General features: G+C 36.6%; 1 protein-coding gene across 1 annotated transcript; it reads right to left on the reverse strand.

Moving 5' to 3' along the window:
- Positions 1–7,961: 7,961 nt before the first annotated feature.
- On the reverse strand, positions 7,962–21,364 carry LOC115426794 (C-type lectin domain family 4 member M-like). The gene is made up of 6 exons (XM_030145030.1): positions 21,292–21,364; positions 18,423–18,518; positions 15,349–16,077; positions 13,949–14,091; positions 13,750–13,859; positions 7,962–8,346 (listed from the first exon to the last, which is right to left on the reverse strand). The coding sequence occupies exons 1-6, from the start codon at positions 21,362–21,364 to the stop codon at positions 8,214–8,216; spliced, it is 1,284 nt and encodes a 427-aa protein (XP_030000890.1). The 3' UTR covers positions 7,962–8,213.
- Positions 21,365–22,365: the final 1,001 nt, after the last annotated feature.

The raw sequence follows: 22,365 nt of genomic DNA on the forward strand, positions 1-22,365 counted from the left end.
TGGGTTCATGTGCTGAAACTGTGTTTTTCAGTTTAATTAAAAATCTATGCCTCTGGAAATGGACAAAACCAAATCCAATCATACTGATTACATTCAGAGGATCTGAAGCAGCAAGAAACGTCAGGTTAAAGTATTTAAGATAGACTCCATTAGAAAAGCATGAATCTGACTGGCTCAGCTCCTGCAGAGTGGACAATTCTCACCCTTATTTCATTTTAAGTCACTTTTGCTAAAGTATTTATTTACTTATTTAAAATCAACATCTATGGAGCAAACAAACATTGATCATTTTCTCATGTATTCAAATGTCTCACATTTGTAGTCAATGAAATGTCAACACAACTGTACATATTTAACCATTTAATTTTCTTAATTTTAGGGGAAGCCGGGCTTCCCTTGCAGTCTATGAGAAATCGCCGCTGCTGTCTGTGTCTTTAACGTTACTTCCAGTCAGCGTTACTTTTATCATTGTCATTTATTTTGAAAAATCTCCACACTCTTCACACTCCACACACATTATTCCACCGCCATGTACCTGCTGCCCTGAACTGTGAATGTCACATGGCCGTAAGTGGTATCGGTGCAGTTGTATCGGATATCTTTTACGAGTACACACAGTGAGTATCGGAGCCAATGCCGATACTCATATCAGTATCGGTGCATCCCTGATATTTATATATTTTTATTCCTTTTATTAAGTCTTGTATTTTTACTTATTACTCCTCCGCCATGTACCTGCTGCACTTAACTGTGAATGTCACGCTGTCATAAAGTGGTATCGGTGTGTTTGAATCGGAGCATTTTTACGAGTATGAGTGTTAATATACACGCTCAGTATCGAGCTGATACCTAATACTGGTATCGGCATCGGTGCATCACTAAGTTTTGGTATACCTTATCTTCTATATCTATATATATTTTAGTAGTTTTATTATATCTTGTATTTTTACCTATATCCTTGTACAGCACTTTGGGCACTTTAATAATAACAATAATAATAATAAAACATTTTAGTTATATAGTTTTTCATGGAACTCAAAGATACTTTACATACAGCAGATAAAAACAGAAACCAAACATATTAAAACAGATAAAAAGCAGGTGCAGAAGACAGGTATATGAATATAAAATATTTAAACATTAAAAGCGATCTTAAATAAATGAATTTTTAAAAGGGATTTTAAAATGTTGAGGTCAGGGCAGTGTCGGATAGTAAGTGGAGTTCCAGAGGGTTGGAGCAGCAATAGAAAACGCTCTGTTCCCCAAGGTTCAGTGCTTGGTTTTCAGTGGTGGGGCATTGTTGTAAATGCGCTATAATAAATAAACTTGACCCTTGACCCTTAGTGTATGTCAATAACTCCAAAAATAGCATACTGTAATAAAGTGCATCGTAAGATTTCAGACATTCTGCAAAATGCACATAACAGCATGGTAGTATGGTACCTCAGATGGAATTTTTAGTCAGTTAATAAAAAAAAAAAAAAAAAAAAAAAAGAAAAGAAAAAAGAAAGATTCCCAAACTGTCTGAACAGAATCCCTCATTCACTAAAAAAAAAGAAGTCAGATGATCATATTCAACACATACAACACCCTTGTAACTTTTTTTTCCTCTACTTTGTGAGTCTAACCAGACCAACATGTCTGGTTAAGGCTCCTTGATCTTTTATTTTTATCCCGACGGCCCAGTGCGTAACCTCAACACCCGCCTTCGTCCTGGGTGGGGGTGGGGATGGGGTGGTGGTGGAGGCTTCATCTTCCCACTCGACCACAGGCGGTTTGGATTGGACTCATCCCTTGGGGGGGAATGAAAAGCTTTAGTCCAATTAATGGTTGGGATGCCCCCTTCAAGAACGACCGCGCTCAATGCAAACGCCACCACACCCAAAACGAGCCGCATGCCAGAGCGCTAAAAAGATCTGTGTTCAGCTCACATGTCACAGATTTGGAAACGGGTTGTTTGTTTCTTGTGTTATGTAACGTGATGTCTGCGTGGAGCTTTGTCAGCTTTGGGGATCGGTATGTGTCAGTGTATCGTCGTCGTCTGTTCAGGATGTAGGGGGTGACGTGTGGAGGTGGACACCTGTAGGAAATGATGCAATAAACACTGTGGGTTTGTTTGTCATACTTGGTTTATCTTCAGTTAGTGTCAAATATCCTGAGAAGGAAAAACATCACACACAACTTTAAACCATAAAGTAGAGCCCGACCGATATGGGATTTTAGGGGCCGATACCAATATTGGGGGCTAAAAAAGGCCGATATATGAAATAAGAACATTGATCTACACCGGATATAATAATCTTGTATTAGATAATTGTGAACAGGTGGATTAACAGATGCATAAATCTTTGTTTATCTCACAAAGATAATCTACACAACCACAAATGGGTTTAGCGGTCCATCCTGTCATAACGGGGGGGGGGGGGGGGGGTGTTGTCCGAGCAGAAGTGAAAGTGAAACTGACACGCTTTACTGTTCCTCTGACTCTCTGTGATTCACACAGGAGCAGCGAGCGACAGAATCTCCGCAGCAAAAAAGTTAAGAAATTGTTTACATTTTGGCCGATGTTGACTAATCGGTGATAAGCTATAATCGGCCGGATTAATCGGTTGGGCTCTACCATAAAGACCTAGAACTACTTTTGGGGCACTTTCTATTGTTTATTCTTTTGTTTTCTTTGGTATTTTTTATTTTTCAGTTTTTAATTGTACAGCTGTTTTATGTCATTAATAGAGAGAGAGAGGGAGAGAGAGAGAGAGAGAGAGATGCAAAATAAAGAGGATAATATTACAATAAATGGTGATAAATCACTTAAGGGCAAATATAGAGAAAATGTTTCTCTCTCTCTCTCTCTCCCCCATCATGAAGTGCAATTTAACAATATGTTATGCATCAACTTATTTTACAGTCAGCATTATAAGTGGGGGAATCTCTCTCTCTGTCTCTCTCTCTCGTATTTTATGTTTTTTCAGTGAAAATCAGGTATTTTTCTGTATTTAATTTACTGATAATGTATATGTTCATAAAATCCCGGTTTAAATTATTTAGATTGTCATATCAAGAACAGAGAAAACTGAAAAAAATAAAAATAAAAAAAATACTCCATCCACTGTCATTGAGCCTGTTTACACGGTCATAAAAGTCTGACACCTCGGATAATTGTAATAATCTAATCTAATGCATTTACATGCTCTCAAGAAATGCGACAATCGAAACCTCCTGGTGTAGACCAGTGACGTGCAGTGGGGTTCATGGCTGGGGAGGCACTGACTCTTTCAGAGCCAGATCTACAAATATATGGTGGCCTGAGAAACTGGAATAGAGAGAGTGAGCAAAAGGAACAGCCTGGGTATATGGGCTCTGCATCAAGTCAGCATAGGTAGACTGGCAGGAACTCAACAGGAAACCTTCAAAAAGAGCCATTTCAAACTAAAAATAAAAAAAGTTTATGGTATTACCTTTATTTGTACATGAAATCCATCCATTCTCAGCTCAGAAATGTAATCCTCCATTTTTGATGAGGTGAATTAAAGTGTATAAAAAAGAACAAAGACGATTATAAGCGCATGAATCTGTGGACTCACAGGCGCCATCTATCATGAGGCAGGGGTACTGTTTGCCTCCCCTAGTGACTTTTTCACTGCGGTTTATGATTAATCTGCGAGCCTAAACACATTACAGAAATACATTCCATACGTTATGCAGATTATGGAAGGATAGAGCATATAATCAGAGTGTTTGAAAGCATTTTAACTGCGATATACAGAGGGACAGCGACACAATACTTTCATCCAGTACCAGCAGAGTTCATGAGGGGAGGAGACAGTTCTCCTGGAGGCACAGCACAGCGCTGCCTCCTCCCTGTATTTCAACAGAGCATGCGGAAATTCTGCTATTCTAATTGACAAAAAAAAAAAAATAACAATATTGGATTTGAACGGAAAATGAGTTTATAGGACATACCAGCTGACAACTATCAACATTTATTATATTTTATAGTCAAGTTTTTTTTCTTTTCAAGATTGACAAGGGAGGCTCTGCCTCCCCTGCCTCCTCTGACTGCACGTCACTGGTGTAGACGCTCCAGTCCATTATCAGACGTAGTGATGATAGACTTAAACTTCCTGTTGTCTTCTGCTCACGTTTGCCTATCAAAGTTCCGTTCTATTCTGTTCCTCTTCTATTTTTAATCGCATTTACACATGTGCAGATGTAGAAGAACAAAATAAATCAGATTAACTTGTATGCATGTTTGAAGACATCGGAGTACTGGGGAGAAATCTAGGTGCATTAATCCGATTTCTCATAATCAGATAACTGCCATTATTGAATAAAACCTATCAGAATATCTTGGTTACATTATCACTTGAATAATCTCCAGAAATCGCATAATGATCGGAGTATTGTTGCACATGTGATCCAACTCCATGGGTTTTACTGGTGAATCAATGTTGTAGAAGATGACTGTGTTTCCATGGTAACTACGGAGCCTGTGAACGTCCAAATGGGTCATATGTGATGACCATGAAAAGATGACAAATTGTATTTTATGCCAATTATTTTAGTGTATTGTTAGGTTTAGTGGTTCAGAAGTTATTGAACATTTTAGATCAGTAAATTGTTTTGGTTGCCAGTGGCTGTTTGGGTCCTAATGGGATAATAGAGAATTTGTTTTACACACACACACACATTAATAATTCGTATGTACCTGAATGTGTACAAACACCAAATAAAATTATGTTATCTTATTTTAGTATCTTGTAATCAATGCAAATGAGCAGACTTATTAATTAAGAGCATATGCAAATTAGTGAGGCATATTATTCATAATTTACCTGAATTCATTGCATATTAACCACTAAACACACAGCAGTTTGCAAACATTTTGAGATTTGCCACCGGCCACAGAGACAGAAAAGCACAATAATGCAAATGAATAATGAATGCAAACATTTTGTACAACAGAGAATTAATATTTAATTTCTAATATCAAACATGAATCGCATCATAGGTTTGCAGTGAATTTATCAAAACATGTACAATTTTCTCAATGTTATAGATATAATAAAACCAACGGGATTAAAAAAAAAAAAAAAAAAAAAAAAAGCGAGATATAATATTCAACCAGCTGCAAAATCTTGATTAATGTGGATTCAAATGTGGAGAAAGTAAGAACCAACTGGTGTATTTCCCTTATACATATCTTATACTTTTACGCATAAAGTTGGAATAAAATATTTTGACCTGTTCTTATGAAAGTGTAACATTTAATTTGAATATTATTTTATTTCCAAATCATTAATTTTTGTTCATTATTTTGACATTTGTTTATGTTGTAATTACCTCCGCCAAGGAGGTTATGTTTTTGCCAGGGTTTGTTTGTTTGTCTGTATGTCTGTTTGTTTGTCTGTCCGTTAGTGTGCAACATAACTCAAAAAGTTATGGACAGATTTGGATGAAATTTTCAGGGTTTGTTGGAAATGGATAAGGAGAAATGATTAAATTTTGGTGGTGATTGGGGGTGGGGGGGCCCACGGGGGGGCCCACTGATTAGCCTTGGCGGAGGTCTGCGCTCTCCGAGTGCTTCTAGTTGACATATTATTTCATTAATTATTTAGTCAGTTTATATTATATATTCTTTTTTTATGTTTCTTCTTGCCTTTCTTAATATTTTGGTTCCTGACTATTGTTTGTGGTACAACCTGTTTTGGGGTGACTCAAGAGTGTTGTCCATAGTGGAGCGCATTCTGTGTATGTTGTCCTGAGCTGCTGGCAGTAAAGCTGGCTGAAACTGTCCTGCCGTTTGGTGATTATTAGCACGGAAGATAGCAAAACATATCACCACCAAGAATACCATTGTAACCCGCCTTACCCACAGCCCTGGCCAGACAAGTAATATTTCAAGGTTACAAAAGGATTGTGAGAATGTGATTTATTCTTGATGGATAAAGTGTAAGTGGGACTCGGTGTATAATCACTGAACTAATATAGAACCTGTATTCTAAACAATTCTACCCGATATAAAAATATTAAACCTGTATAAATACCAATAAAAAGAGGAATGTGTCTGAAAACAAAATGCTTCCAACTTTGTCCCCAACAGTGTATGTGTTAAATCTATATTATAAAAGCCAAGTCTGTGTGTGTCTGGGGATTCACAAAAAATACAAAAAGAGCTGACTGCTGCAATTTGGCATACTTATGTATTTTTAGTCAAGAAACAGACTAGCGAAAACGGCAAGTTGATAGGACCAATATTTTAGGAGATATTAGTAATTTTGGAATACAAAAGCCATACAATCACGTTGCTATGGCCAGAACGCTTTGGCGGTGACTGCTGGACAAATGTGGTACAGCATGCATAAATACACAACAGCATAAAAAGTACCACATCTTGAACCTGTGGATCCCCACGGGTCAAGACACTAGTTCTGTTTAATGTCACTGAACTGAAGAAGTACCCGATATTTTTTACATGAAACAGTCGGATGTGAGAACAGGAACATCCACTGTCAGCTGATCGCACTAAAACAACTGTCAGTGTTTCCTGTGAAAACTGGTGACAGTAGTGGCTTTTCCATTGGACATATGCGCAAAACTTTACCGATATTTACAAAATGTCGAAAAAACAGAAGTGCAAAATGTTGTCTTTTCCATTAAAACACAAATGCGATGACTTGTTTATTTATTATCGCAAGATGACACGAGAAGTCATTCCATAAACATGGCAACAAATTAAAATATCATGTTGATTTACAGATATATTCATTATTACTATATATTACCTCTCTATCTCGTACTAAATTAAAAAATTATTCAGTTTCCTGGTGTGTCCACACATACCGTGCCATGTTTCTTTTAAAACTCTTCTTCGCTTGTTGTAACGTCTGTCAACATCTGTTTTTTGTTGTTTTTTTTTAAGTCATGTGACTCTTCCATCACAGTTTTGCGTGATACACCCATTGCGCTACGCCCAAAATACCACTTCTTGCCAGCGCAAAAACTTTTAATTTTGGCGAAATTGTTGTTATTCCATTAGGTATATTTTTATGCGCAAGTAATATTCGCACAATTTTAGGGTCAATGGAAAAGCGACCAGTGTGTTGTATCAAGTTTTTTTCTTACTCTTTCTCATTTCACTGCAAATACCCCAAATGCTAACTTATTTCGTCTTTATTTTGTATTTCTGAGCTACAATGTGGAAGAAGTAAAAGCATTTTCTTAGTTTTATGAGTTTCTTTACTTTTGTTTGCAAGTAATTCACGTTTAAGTCAATACATGTTTTTGACCATGATTGTACATTCACTCGATTACAAAAATTTTAGCTTATATTTCCATGCGGTTTGTCATTTGCATTTCAGAGGAAAATATTTTTATTATTTTATTATTTGATTCAACTGATTCTATGTGTATCTGTTAGAAATTAAACACTATCATAATGCAACCAGGTTTAAAAAATGTTAAAACATCAAAAAAATCCTTTATTCATTGATCTCAATTACTTATTTATTCCAGTTCTGGACAGTAGGTGGAGTATTGAGCAAACCTGAAAAAAACCGAGGGTTCAAGGGTCAATAGGAAGTTGCGCAGCCTCTATGTTGTATTTCTCTGGGTGTAAATGACTGTTTTTGTTCTTTTCAATGCTGCTATTATCTGAGGAAAAGTGGGTGACCTGATCCTTAACTCTGCGAGAAGTCGTAAAAATGGTTTAGAAAAACTATGTAATGTTAATTTTATCCATGAATAATTGTACCCGATAATGTTGTTGTTATTCTTTATTTAATTGCGATTTTTATGCTATTCATCATATTAAATTGCTGTTGTTGCAGTGACAAATATCTCATTAATCATGTTACATTTGGAATTCAGGACTTATTTATACACTGTGGTCATTCTGTTTTTATTTTAGTGAAAAATACGAGTACTTCTTGCACTTCAGTTTAATATATTTGGCAGGAATCTCTTCCAAGGTAAACCAAAACCTTAACACTATTAAAGGACAAGGCTGTAATATTCTGTATTTTTTATCACCAGCAGTAAAAAAAATATCCCATAAAACTGTCAGATCCGCCCACAGTCTGCACCGTCCAGTCTCTCGGTCTGTTTATATATTATTGAAAATGTGCTGCAAATGTAGACTCCAAACGCCAAAGACAAATATTAGGACTGTGATTTAAAGTCATATGATATCAGTGGGTTAAATCTTAATGATCTTATTTCTCACAGATCCATTTCTGGTCGGCGAAACAGCCATCGTCATTCCAGTCGCCCACTGGTGAGTTTTGCACTATTTCTCCACAGTCCTGTTCCACAAACTTGTTGTTCGGCTGCCCAGGCTGCCAGTACCTGAAATATACAAAAACGGACACAGAAACCAGTCAGAAGCTTTTTTTTTCTTTGCAAACAATCACTGTTTCATAACTGCTGACTGAAGTTAAGATAGAATCATACTTTGAAAAAAAGTTGCAGCCCACTCCGCTGCTTCTAAATGTAAAAATCGTCTTTTTTTTTAACCACGTCTACATTATTAATACTGCAGTCACATCACATAATGAATTTTGCTGAAATCAGTGACTCCACTTCCACTTCCTGTTTTACCATGTGGATGTTTGAGCTGAATGTGCACTACGTTGCTCTAAATATGTATTTAATTTACTGCACAGCAAAATCAGCAGTGTTATTTTTATAGTGTTGATTTCGGTGGGGTTTTAAAGATAGGGTAGGAGATGTTTTCCTGGAGCTTTTTTTTTTTTTTTTTACTATATTACTTAAAATCCTCTTCACACCCCGATTGTAACCAATTAATTAAATGCTCTAACACAAAAATAAAAACTTTTAGTCACCTGCGGAACGAACAGGACTGAAAAAACACCATCCAATCATTTTAACCGGCCCATCGAAATGATTGAATGGTGATATGTCGATCAAATTCAACTGCCATTTGGCCCTCCCCCCCTCTGAGAGTACAATCCAGTATTCTGGAGGTGTGGCTTCAGGAGGGGGGAAGTCTGAAGAAAGGGGTTTGGACTTTTGAATTGTGTACTTTCAAAATGTAGCTTGCTCGAACCATTTTTCCAGGACCTCCTACCCTACCTTTAACTCTTGCAGTGTTAAAGAGCTCTATGGGCGGAGCTAGTAGTACACATGGTCTTAACCAGGGGTGTCCAAATCCAGTCCTCAAGGGCCGGCATTCTGCGTATTTTAGATAGTTCCCTCTTCCTGCACACCTGGTTCAATTAATGATCAGCTCATTATCAATCTCCACAGAAGTCTGGTAACAATGTGATGGTTTCCAGGTGTGCTAGAAGAGGTCAAGGTTTATTTATATAGCATACTTAAAAACAGACACTACTGTCCCAAAGTGCAATACAAAATCATGAAACAGGATAGGAGTAAAAGACAATAAATAGAATAAAACACTACTGGCATATAGTTCATGCATTAAAAATATTAAAACAATAAGTAAAGACACTAAAGACAATACCAGGGAAATATCGAAAACATGCAGGATACCAGCCCTCGAGGACCGGATCTGGACACCCCTGGTTTTAACCCATAAAGACCCAAACATTCGCCAAAACCATCTACTGATGTAAATAATGAATGACTGATGATTTAATACCTGTTGATCCACTAAAACTATCGATTCATGTAAGTAATTGGTGTAAAATACAGTTTGTCATCTTTTCATGGTCATCAGATATGACTCATTTGGACATTCAGTGGCTCCGTAGTTACCGTGGAAACACCATCATCTTCTACAACACTGATTCACCAGTAAAACCCATGGAGTTGGATCCATGAGTGGATGGAAACACTTGGTTTATGTTCAGTTAATGATAAACTTTGTTGAAAAAGTCACATTTTCTTTATTTTTCTCTGTTTCTGATATTATGACAATGAACTTTAATCTAAGCTTTTATGAACGTCTACATGATTTTTATTGAAGAAACGCCAAATACAGAGTAAATTTAAAATAAATGGTGATAAATCAAATAAGAATCGTTAAAAAGAAGATAAATTCATTTTGGAATTGTGTTATTTTTATAGTGGTGATTTCAGTGGGGTTTTAACTCTTGCAGTGTTAAAGAAGAGCTCTATGGGGGGAGCTAATTGTACACATGGTCTGAACCCATAAAGACCCAAACATTCACCAAAACCATCTACTGATGTAAAGGATGAATGACTGATGATTTAATAGCTGTTGATCCACTAAAACTATCAATACATGTAAATAATTGGTGTAAAAAACAGTTTGTCATTTTTTCATTGTCATTAGATATGACCCATTTGGACGTTCAGAGGCTCCGTAGTTACCATGGAAACACCATCATCTTCTACAACATTGATTCACCAGTAAAACCCATGCAGTTGGATCAATGAGTGGATGGAAACACTTGGTTTATGTTCAGTTAATGATAAACTTTGATGAAAAAGTCACATTTTCTTTATTTTTCTCTGTTTTTGATATTATGACAATTAACTTTAATCTGAGCTTTTATGAACGTCTACATGATTTTTATTGAAGAAACGCCAAATACAAAGAATAATATTATAATAAATGGTGATAAATCACTTAAGAATGGTTAAATAAAGAGAAAAAATAATTTCAGAACTACCACAAAAGTAACACTGGGTCTTTGTGGGATAACCTTTCCTGCACAGCAAAATCAGCAGTGTTATTTTTATAGTGTTGATTTCCGTGGGGTTTTAACTCTTGCAGTGTTAAAGAAGAGCTCTATGAGCGAAGCTAATTGTACACATGGTCTGAACCCATAAAGACCCAAACATTCACCAAAACCATCTACTGATGTAAAGGATGAATGACTGATGATTTAATAGCTGTTGATCCACTAACCCTATTAATACATGTAAATAATTGGTGTAAAATACAGTTTGTCATCTTTTCATGGTCATCAGATATGACCCATTTGGACGTTCAGAGGCTCCATAGTTACCATGGAAACACAGTCATCTTCTACAACAGATTCACCAGTAAAACCCATGGAATTGGATCAATGACAGCGGATGGAAACACTTAGTTTTGTTCAGTTACTGATATATTTTGCTGAAAAAGTCACTTTTTCTTCAGTTTTCTCTGTTTTTGATATAATAACCCACAACATTAAATTTTAAATCACTTAAGAAAGGTTAAATATAGAGGAAAAATTCATTTGGAAACCCTGGGTCTTCATGGGTTAATGCAGTCTTATTATTGGACCTCATGGGGATGGTCCCAAGGCCACAGGGCATGGCTAATGTCAGGTTGTCGTAGTCAGTTTTGCTGTTGTTCTACCCTTTTCTGTCCATGGTGCAGTTCAAAATGCTGTTTTTTATTTGCCATTCTGTTAGATTAGGATGTTACACCATGAGTAAAGCAGGCTGCAGGGTGGATAAAGCTGTGTTCCTCTGTTGTAGGTTTATATTAAACAGTGATGCTCTGCAGATAAAGCCATTCATTTGAAAAGGAGCTGCTCTGGAAAAGACCAGCAGTTGAAGAAAAAGAACCAAAATTACACGTAAATATACAAAGTCCATGAAATCTCTGCATACTATGACTTAAATCCATGTTGGTACAGAGCAAGTTAGCTTTGCTCCCTTTTGACATAGACCAAGTTAGCTTAGCTTTCTTTTAGGGCAAAGTGGCTTAGCTTAGCTGTTGATACTGTTGATCTGGCTTATTAAGAGTCTGGTCTACTTCATGTGTAAAGTGTCATGAGATAACTTTTGTTATAATATGATGCTATATAAAGAAATTTTGATGATTGATTGATACAGAATAAGTTTAGCTCACTGTTTATGGAAGGTCAGTTAGCTTAGCTCCACTTTGATACAGCTCCGTATTGATGGAGACCAAAGCAAAGTTGGCTCTATGGTAAGGGTATAACGGTACAGAAAAATTTCAGTTCGGTATGTTTTCGCTACAGGGGTCTTTGGTTTTAATACATTTTCATTACAGTGAAGGAGACAAGTGAAGGGGGTAGGGGGTATGGGGGGGGGGGGGGGTGTTCCGTAACTACTGTAAACCAAAAGTGAAATTTAACATGCTTCGAACATCTAACCTGGCTTCTGTGCCTCTGTTATCCTCTCTGTTGTCATGTCCCCCCCCCCCTTATCGGTGCCCCAGCCTCAGAATAAAGTGTTGTGGGTTTGGTTTTTTTTTTGTTTTTGTTTTTTTGCAGTGGCGCTCAGAATTCAGCAGTGCAAATGTATATAGGGGAAACCCTTCACATGAGTTCTGCTTGCAGCCATCCTGCTTCCCAAGTACAGGGTGACACAAAAAAACGGGAACTTTTTAACAATCCAATAAAACCAAGAGTGATGGAAGAAAAATATTTTATTCATAATAATTGAAACCTTAAACCATGCCATTTAAGAAACAATGATGGAATTTTCATTTTTTTAAAATTACTTCCTGTAGATGGCGTCCTCCTGTACGAATGCATTCTTGAAATCTGCTGTTGAGATTCCTCATTGACCGCTGCAACATCTCAGCTGGGATACTGTGAATTTCATCCTGAATTCTCTGTTTTAACTCATCCAAAGTTCTTGGTCGAGTCGTGTACACTTTACTCTTGAAATAGCCCCACAAGAAAAAAATCACAAACGGACAAATCTGGCGATCTAGGGGGCCAGGGAACGTTACCGAATCTTGAGATCACACGGTTACCGAACAATTCTCGCACAGCCGCCAATGGTTACTAAAATGGGGGTGTGTTTACTTGCTCAAGGTCACTGTCTCGCAGTGCTGCCACTTGCTCATGTCTGCCAATACGCACTTCAAAAATTCCCGTTTTTTTGGGTCACCCTGTAATTTAAAAAAAATGAAAATTCCATCATTGTTTCTTAAATGGCATGTTTTAAGGTTTCAATTACTATGAATAAAATATTTTTCTTCCATCTCTCTTGGTTTTATTGGATTATTAAAAAGTTCCTGTTTTTTTGTGTCACCCTGTATTTGCGTTCTTCACATAGGCTACATGAATTTGTTCAGTACAGCTTAGTATTCTATCAAAGGCCCTGAACCAAAATGGTTCGGTACAAACGAGTGCACCGTTACACCTCTACTCTATGAACAGAATTAAGTTTGGTGCTACAGTACAGGGCTGGAGAGGCCGAGAAAATACAAATGCTTTTTAGAGTTCCACCTGTGGTCAAAAGGTAGAATAGATGATATCATAACAACTTGCAGCTTTGAGTTCTTGGCAGAACAAGACACTTCTGTACCATTCTATTCCCACCCTATCTCTGTTTACCCCGGTGGCTTTGCTTATCTAATACAGCCTAACATCAGGATTTTACAGCATCCACAAAACATATCTTGATATGTTTTGTGGATGCTGTAAAATCCTGATGTGTGCACACAAACTCCTGCAGGTTAAACTTTAAAGACTGTAGAGATTAGCAACAGTATCGCTAATGGTACCATGGACACTATCAAATGGTTAAATATTGACTCTAGAACTATTATTGATCATTTTAACACCTCAGCAGTAGTTCCTATAAACACTAGATATGTGTTGACATTAATTCTGAGGATGTTGAATTTGTTGTCTCAAAATTGTACTTGAACTTTGTGTGAACTAAAACAAGGACTCCGTAACACATGGATTTGAGCTGGGGATTTGACCACCTCTGTTCTCTATGATTTATAAAGCAAATAGGTGTTGGACTATTTCAGAGTGGTTCTTCTGCAAATCAATTTCAAGAAACTATGACATTATGTAATTAAGACCCTCTTGAACTTACGCCGTTGTGACCGGGGTCCCGTCCACCCACTTCCACTCCCCCTCAGTAAGACTGTCAGTCAAACCAATCCAGGCATTTTCACCTGAATTCAGTAATGAGTTGACGAATGCCTGTACAGTAGAACGGAGAGAAGACAGATGCATATTAATAAAATCTGATCTTTCTTTCGGTCTTTCTAGCTTTATTCTTTATTACTCACCTGTTCATCTCCGGTGTTTATGATGACCAAATCAGATCCCTCAGCGATGCAAGCCTTCCTGCTTTCCGTCCAGTTTTTCTTGCTTCCTGAGGTGAAGTAACAGCTCATGCCGAACTTCCTCCACCCCATCTGACAGTTCATACCTGCAAATTAAAGAAACAAATCCAGAAACAAAACCATCCATCCATTATCTTCCGATTTATCCAGGGCCGGGTCGCGGGGTAAAGAAACAAATCCAGAAACAAAACCAGTGTTGTATAAAGTACTGGAAAGTCATACTTGAGTAGAAGTACAGGTACCTTACCAAAAAATGACTTCAGTAGAAGTTCAAGTTACCAACTGAAATGCAAGTGAAGTTAAAGTTTTTAAGTATCTAGTATTTACTGAACTTAACCCATAAAGACCCAAACAGCCACTGGTGACCAAAAGCATCTACTGATCTAAACTGTTTAATACCTGTTGATCCACTAATCCTATCAATCCATGTCAATTACACTGGTCTACAAGGAAAATGCTTCCAGAATAAAAGTAATGAAATTTTACCACATGAGAGTCACTGATGAAGAAAAATCAAGTCAAAAATGCTGGTTGGCTGAACTTTCCAACATACAGCCTTGGGTCAAAATGAGAAACTCAAGGATTAACGAGAGAATGGGTTTGACTCAAAAGGAATATTTGTCTCAGAGCTACAAGATCTACTTCAAAACACTATCTGCACATTAGAATACATTCACCTTACAGGTTCTATTTAGTGGAAGATTTATAAAACTATTATATAAATGTACATAAACCAATATATATGTGTAATAACACTTAATCATATACCTTGAAAACATCAGCAAACCGGCACTTTTGTCATTTATTTTCCAATTAATCTTATTAAAATACGTAACATTTAGCACATTTAATGTCTGAAGCAAATCATTTCTAAAAAATTGTAGACCGGTGTAACTGGTGTAAAATACAGTTTGTCATCTTTTTATGATCATCAGATATGACCCATTTGGACATTCAGAGGCTCCGTAGTTACCGTGGAAACACCATCATCTTCTACAACATTGACTCACCAGTAAAACCCATGGAGTTGGATCACTGACATTGTATGGAGACACTTGGATTATGTTCAGTTAATGAGACACTGGACTGAAAAAGTTTTTCTTCAGTTTTCTCTATTTTTGATATAGTAATCCTCGACTTTACTCTGAGCTTTTATGAACGGCTACATGATTAGTAAATTAAATGTAGAAAAATACCTGATTTTCACTGAAAAAAACACAAAATACAGAAGATAATATTGCAACAAATGTGATAAATCACTTAAATATAGAGAAAAATTCATTTGGGAACTGCTACAAATGTCACACTGGGTCCTTATGGGTTAAATTTGTTTTCAGTCTTACCTCTTATTTTTGCTTCCATCTCATTCACCATCTTCTGTAACTGGTCTCGACTGGTCTGCAGCTGCTGGTTTCGCCTCTGAGTATTGGTCAAATCATATTGTAACCTGTCTTTGGCTTTGAACAGTGAACTGTAGCTGGTTTCAAGCAGATCTCTTCTTAAGTTTAGGTAATCGAACTGTCTTTGCAGCCGGTCTTTTTCTCTCCTCAGTGCAGTGTAATTGCTTAATAGTAATCTTAACTGATTCCTGTGTGCCTCCACTGAACTCAAACGTGTCTGTAGCTCATCTTTTTCTGTTTGAAGCGTTGCATAATTGTTCTGCAGCTCATCTTTGCTCTCAGTCAGAACATTGTGGTCAGCCTGCAGAGCATCGTAGCTCATCTGTAATTGATCGCTCGTCTGCTTTAAGATGTTGTAACTCTCTTTCAACTGGTCTTTCTCGTCGGTCAGATTATTGACACTGGCCTTGAACTCATTTCTTTCAGTAGTCAAGGCCAGGTGAACACTTTCAAGATCTTCTTTTTCTTTAGCCAGAGTTTTGTAACTGGTCAGCAACTGGTCTTTTTCTTTTGTCAGGTTGTTCAGTCTAGTCACTAAAGCATCTAAATTAGTCTTTAGTTGATCTTTCTCTTTATTCAGGGTATCATTTTGGAGAAAGTGCTGCGCTTGCTGCGGAGTGTGGCGATGAACTTGATTTAGATCTGCCAAGACTGGACGGATCTTCAGTTCATCTGTGAAAAGAAGCGTCAAAAATATTTACAGAGAATAAATTAAGTATTATAGGTAGGGCTGTCAAAATTAACACATTAACGCAGATTAATCCATCATCATGATTAATCTGATTCAAAATTTTAACGCAATTAACCCATCTACTGCAGAGAATGGCTCTGAACGTCTCTGCCAACACATTTTGGGGCAGTTTGTCCAAGTAGAGCTACCGTCACGCATACGCAAATGGGCAATTGATCCGGTAGTGACAGCTTAAAATATCACATTAACGCGAAGCATACATTAGTCGGGGATTCTGTTAGCACTTTGGCTAATACGTCACTCAGCTTAAGACAAACATGTTAAGTGCATATACAGTGGTGTGCAAAAATATTAGAACATGTCAAATCTTAAGAAACTGGTGGTGTATTTGTTCCCAGAGCCTGAATTTCACTTTTTTGCCATTGCAAAAGGTAAAGGCAAATGTACTGAGAATATTTCACCTACAAATTTATCAGTCCAGTCCTTTTTTTTTTTTTTTTTTTTAACATTTTACTCTAATACTTAGTGTGGCCGCCCCTTGGCAACAATCACAGCAGCGCATCTTTCTGGCATTGTGTCGATGTATTTTCTGAGAGTTTCAACCCCAATGTCATTCCACGCTCTCAGAAGTTCATTCCAGACAGTTTCTTTAGAGTTTCCTTAGATTGTTGCCAAAGGGGGGGCCACACTAAATATTACAGTAAAATGTAAAAAAAAAAGGACTGGACTGATAAATTTGTATCAGTACCTTTGCCTTTACCTTTTGCAGTGGCAAAAAAGTGAAATTCAGGCTCTGGGAATAAATAAACCACCAGTTTCTTAAGATTTGACAAGTGTTCTAATATTTTTGCACACCACTTTATATTTCCTTCTTTTACGAGTCTGCTCATGCAAAATGAAACGTGATTAATATAGATTAAAAATCAGGTCAATCGTTCTGTCGGTGCGCCCCCCCCCAGGACAAAGCTGAAGACCATGGGTGAAAGGGCTTTCGAAGCTGCTGCTCCTGTCTGTGGAATGCCCTGCCAGACCACCTCTGGGCCCCACAGACTGAGGACACTTTTAAAAAAGGTCTGAAGACCTTTCTCTTCAGGAAAGCATATCTATAATCTTCCCTGTTCTGTGCATGCTTCACCTGTTTTAACTGTTTTTATCTGTCTTACTTGCTTTCTATTTCTTAACTTCCCTTTTAATCGTATTTATTATACCCTGCTTGTAGCACTTTGAGGTTTTTAGATAAAAATGTAAAGTGCATTACAAATAAAATGTATTATTATGATTAAAAATGAATGATATTTAATTGTAATTAATCTAAATTAATCCACAGCAACCCTGTGATTAATCTGATTAAAAATTTCTGAGATATCTAGCTGCAGATGTTTTACCTGACACACTTTTGTCTACATTTCATGAGCACTTGTTGAGTTGACTTTGGAAGGTTTGACTTGTCTATGTGCTTTTTATGTGTTCGTTTTATGTATGGAAGTCTGTCTGTAACTATTTAATGTACTGCTGCCTGTCTTGGCAAGGACACTCTTGAAAAACAGATTCTTAATCTCAATGAGGTTTTCCTGGTTAAATAAAGGTAAAAAAATAATAATAATAATCGTTTGACAGTACCAGTTTTGTCTACCATGTATTGATTGCTTTCCCATGCTCCATCCATTCTAATGTGAGGTTTTTTTTCTTCGTTTGGGCCTTTGTCCACATATAAATGACATTTTAGGTCATAAAAACTGAGATTTTTAATCATACACTGTTTGTGTGTATCCGTTTGTGCAGGGAAAACAAAGAGATTGGAACATTTTGGCGTCACATCCCATTTTGCTGATGTCTGTTATTGTTTGGTGTAATAAACCTGCCCCTGAAACATCAAATCCAGGCGTGTGAATCAGTGTTTGACCTGCAGTAGATTGAGGTCAGTAAAGATACCTGTGGGAGGCAGATCGGACCGCTGTTATGGACAAATCCACATCCTATAAAGAATACACTTTGAAAACATGAACCAACACTTAATGAAACTTAAGTTTCTAAGTAAATTTGTTGTTCCCGCTTCACTTTCAGGACAAATTAAAGCTTCTGCGTCTGCTACGTCCAACATTATACATGATATTTGCAGTTTTAAGTTCACCAGAAACAGTGACTTGAATTTTATATCAGCTTGGAATCATTTTTGTCATGTGGACAGAGATATTTAGCTCAATGAAGGTGGCGCAATTGGATTATTTGTAATTATTTTTAATGCACAGAGAAAATATCTGTTTATAAAAATATCTGTGTGTGGGCTGGGCATAAGTGTTGAGTTTTTTTATTATGAATGACTTACAGTTCACAATCTGTCCTATGTTTCCAGCCAACAGGACGGCACAGAGTAATCCAAGACACACAACAGCACTTCTGGGGGTTTGACTTCTCTGGAAATCTAAAGCAAATATAGCACAAAAAAAATGAACAATCTCAAGTTTTATGCACTGCACGGCCAAAAAACAAAACAAAAAAAAGTCTCCACCTGGATTTAACAAAACACATAGTTTTCAGATCCTTCCACTGGATAATTACTGCCGTGAATAATATGTTTCAGCGTCAAAAAGTTCTTTAATATTAAACTTATACCTACCGATGTGGCATTTCTCACAGCACTTAGTAAAAGTTTGAACATGAACAACCCGCCTCCCTCCAAAGCCCCGTCCACTTCCCTCTGCCTGAGCTCCTACGCTCCCCTCCTCTCTCCTCTCATCTGATGCACACAGAGGAAGCAGAGGTGGAGGTCCGGTCCACTTCGGTGTGTCCGTGGACCCCTCCCTCAGAAATGAGGTGCATCATCCACCTGCCGCGGGCCTGCGGCCCCTGTTCCATCAGTAAACCCTGTATTTAAGGGTGTGGTCTGTGCGGTACTGGGTCAGTGTCTTCACTGCACCACGGAGATGAGGTGCCTAGGCAACGGGGGTGCGCACTGTGAATGCGTGGCCTCTGTGAATTTTCTGTGGACATTTGAGGTTTCATAGTCCATACATTTATCATCCTACATTGTGTGACACCATGTACATGTACCTGTATGAGTCCCACGGTCATAAAAGCTGAGCTTTATGCAGACCTGTTTAGTCCAGTACACCAGACTTCCGGACTTTTATCTCCATCCTTCATTCATCGGACTCCTGATTGTTCCCCTTAGTTGTTGTTTCTTTTAATAAATCCGTTTAATCCCTTCCACATGTGCATGTGCAGACAGTAGACTGTGGTCAGTGACAGGAGGAGCAGCGTGAGTTAAGCGTCAGATTCAGAGGGACACATATCGGATGCTGGACGGCCGTAATGGATGATTGACAGGAGGCTCAGCCAGGTTCGGCCAATTATTTCATTCAGACCGAATAAAATGATTGGTCAGACTTTTATCAGAAATATATGAGAATTAAACATTTTTGAGTTTCAATACCTGGTGGATTTCTTTTACATTTTAGTTTGACACACGCTTATTAGGAGCATTTTAAGATGACAAATGAAAAGTGTAAAAATGCCACATCATACGGTAGAGCTTTAAGTGATGAAATGAGTAGCTTTTCATTCCTTAAACATCCATCAGTTTGATAGAGCATAAACACTGGACTGTGTTTCAGTGGAGACAGATGAAGTGATTACCCATCATGCCTAGTGCCTAGAGTCATGGAAAAAATTATTAGACCACCCTTGTTTTTTTCAATTTCTTGGTCTTTTAGTTTTTGTTTTGTTTAGTTTTTTTTAGTTCAAATTTTTACTCAGAACAGTCTCACAAGATCAATGGACAGCAATGGCTTGAAGCACACTGTTCTCTCTCTCTCTCTCTCTCTCTCTCTTTTTTTTTTTTTTTGCAAAGAAATAAGGATATCAATAATGCTCACTGAAAGGAACAAAAAGAAAGGGGAAAAAATATGTAAATAAAGTATATAAGTAAAAAATGGATAATAATAATAATGATATGAACAAGCTTGCACACATAGCCAATCACACCTCTAGGAAATAAGACAAAGAAAACTATGCACAAATACATGTATATGTACACACACAAAGTAGTATTCATAATCACAATACAAAAAAAAAAAAAAAAATGGAGCCTAATTTCTTGTTCATTTTAATGCCTGGTACAACTAAAGGTACATTTGTTTGGACAAATATAATAATAACAACAAAAATAACTCATAGTAGTTTAATTTCAGAGCTGATATCTATCCATTTTCCATGTTTTCTTGATAATAACCAAAATCACTTCAGTCTTACATCAATATCTATGCCATTGTACTGACAAAAACAGTGCTTTTAGGCATTCCATGTTTTCTTTTCTGTCTGTTTTAGTCACATGATACACACAGAAGTTACTTCTTGATTACATAACCATTATTTTTGATGACTTTTGATGGTCTAATCATTTTTTCCATGACTGTACAGCATAAATAGATAGGGACAGTGTTATAATCTGGGGTTTATTGAAGTTTAAAGTTTGAAGTTTTTTGTTTTTTTTTTCAAAGGGACAGTGCATATTAATAAACACAATACGTGCTAATATGCAAGATTACTGCCGAGGCTAATTTCCATCTTTCGTCCCTACATAAAACTGCAAAATTTACGTAATACAGTCCAATTCAGTGGACTCACTCAACAGACAAATAAAACACATCATACATTTATGCTTCATTGTACACAATATACATACACACAGTTTCAGAGTGCCAGATGACTTTATTCATTCACGGAAAAAATTATTAGACCATGAAAAGTCATCAAAAACAATGGTTATACAATCAAGTACTAACTCCTGTGTGTATCATGTGACAAAAACAGACAGAAAAGAAAACATGGAATGCCTAAAAGCACTGTTCTGTCAATGCTACCAACGTTTTCTACCATTTTAGTGTTTCTCTAAACTTTCTGTAAAAAGATAGTTAAAGAAAAATAAAAATCTGAATTATTCTTCACCATCATTAAACCATCAGTGTCTGTTGTTGGTTATTGAATAATTAAGTAATAAAAACATTCAGAAAAATCATCAATTTATTTATTTTTTTTTTTTTTTACAAGTATGCAGCATAGACCCATTTTAATAATTGGTACAAGACTCTAAATTGTCTTTACAGTGCATTGTTTCTAATATACTCACTAAAACCAAATGTGTGCTAATTATATTTTATATTTAACGCTGCGTTCTGTCCGGGGTGAAACTGTACCTGGAGTAATGAGCCGTGTCATCGTGAGGTTCTCAAATCCTGATACGTTGTCATCGATTTCCAGTGAGTCCATGCTGATAATGACTTCTTTTTTTCCTGTTTTTCCTGTAAAATTTACACATTAGGTTCTTAAACCCTGAACTTTTGCAGCTTCTTATTGTCTTATTTGTATTGCATTGTATCAAACTTATCTGTACTTGAATAAGGTTTATTAATATATACAGAGAAAGTTAGATGCACATAGAAAAAAACTGAAAATGTTCTTTCAGTGACTGTTGATTATGACTATTTGTACTAAAGCATGCATTTTAACTATGCTGCAGGTAACATAAATTGAATTATTCATGCTATTACTGTAAATAAAATTGGAGGGAAGTAAGGATTAAATCTGATAATATACAGTCACGGAAAAAATTATTAGACCACCCTTGTTTCCTTCAATTTCTTGTTCATTTTAATGCCTGGTACAACTAAAGGTTCATTTTTTTTGGACAAATATAATGATAACAACAAAAATACCTCATAAGAATTTAATTTCAGAGCTGATATCTATCCATTTTCCATGGTTTTGTTGATAATAACCAAAATCACTTCAGTTCTATATATCTATATCAATTGCTATTAGGGGTGTGTATTGGCAAGAATCTACCGATACAATACAAATCACAATACCAGGATCACGATACGATACATCATGATACTGTTAAAAAAGTAATTTTTTTTTGTTTCTTTTTTTCTAAGATTATTTCCTGGAACAATTGAATTACACCGGAAATATGGACAAAACTAAACACAATTTGATCAGAACAGGATCTAATGCTGTATCACCAAATTTTTCAAATTCTCCTGGTTTCCAAAGGAACTAAAATCTGCCACTCTCAGACACTAAAAAGTGCTTTTAGGATGCTTCAAATAACCATTATTTAATAAAACAGTGTTAAATAATAAATAAAATACAAACTAAAAAGAAAACCAAAAAACAAAAATGAACCTCTACCATAACTACATTTGAATAAATACCTACAAATATCGATACAGTACTTTTTAATATCGATACAGTATTGTGAAATGAAA

The sequence above is a fragment of the Sphaeramia orbicularis genome, chromosome 10, assembly GCF_902148855.1.
Source record: "Sphaeramia orbicularis chromosome 10, fSphaOr1.1, whole genome shotgun sequence".
In the NCBI taxonomy this organism is placed as follows: domain Eukaryota; kingdom Metazoa; phylum Chordata; class Actinopteri; order Kurtiformes; family Apogonidae; genus Sphaeramia; species Sphaeramia orbicularis.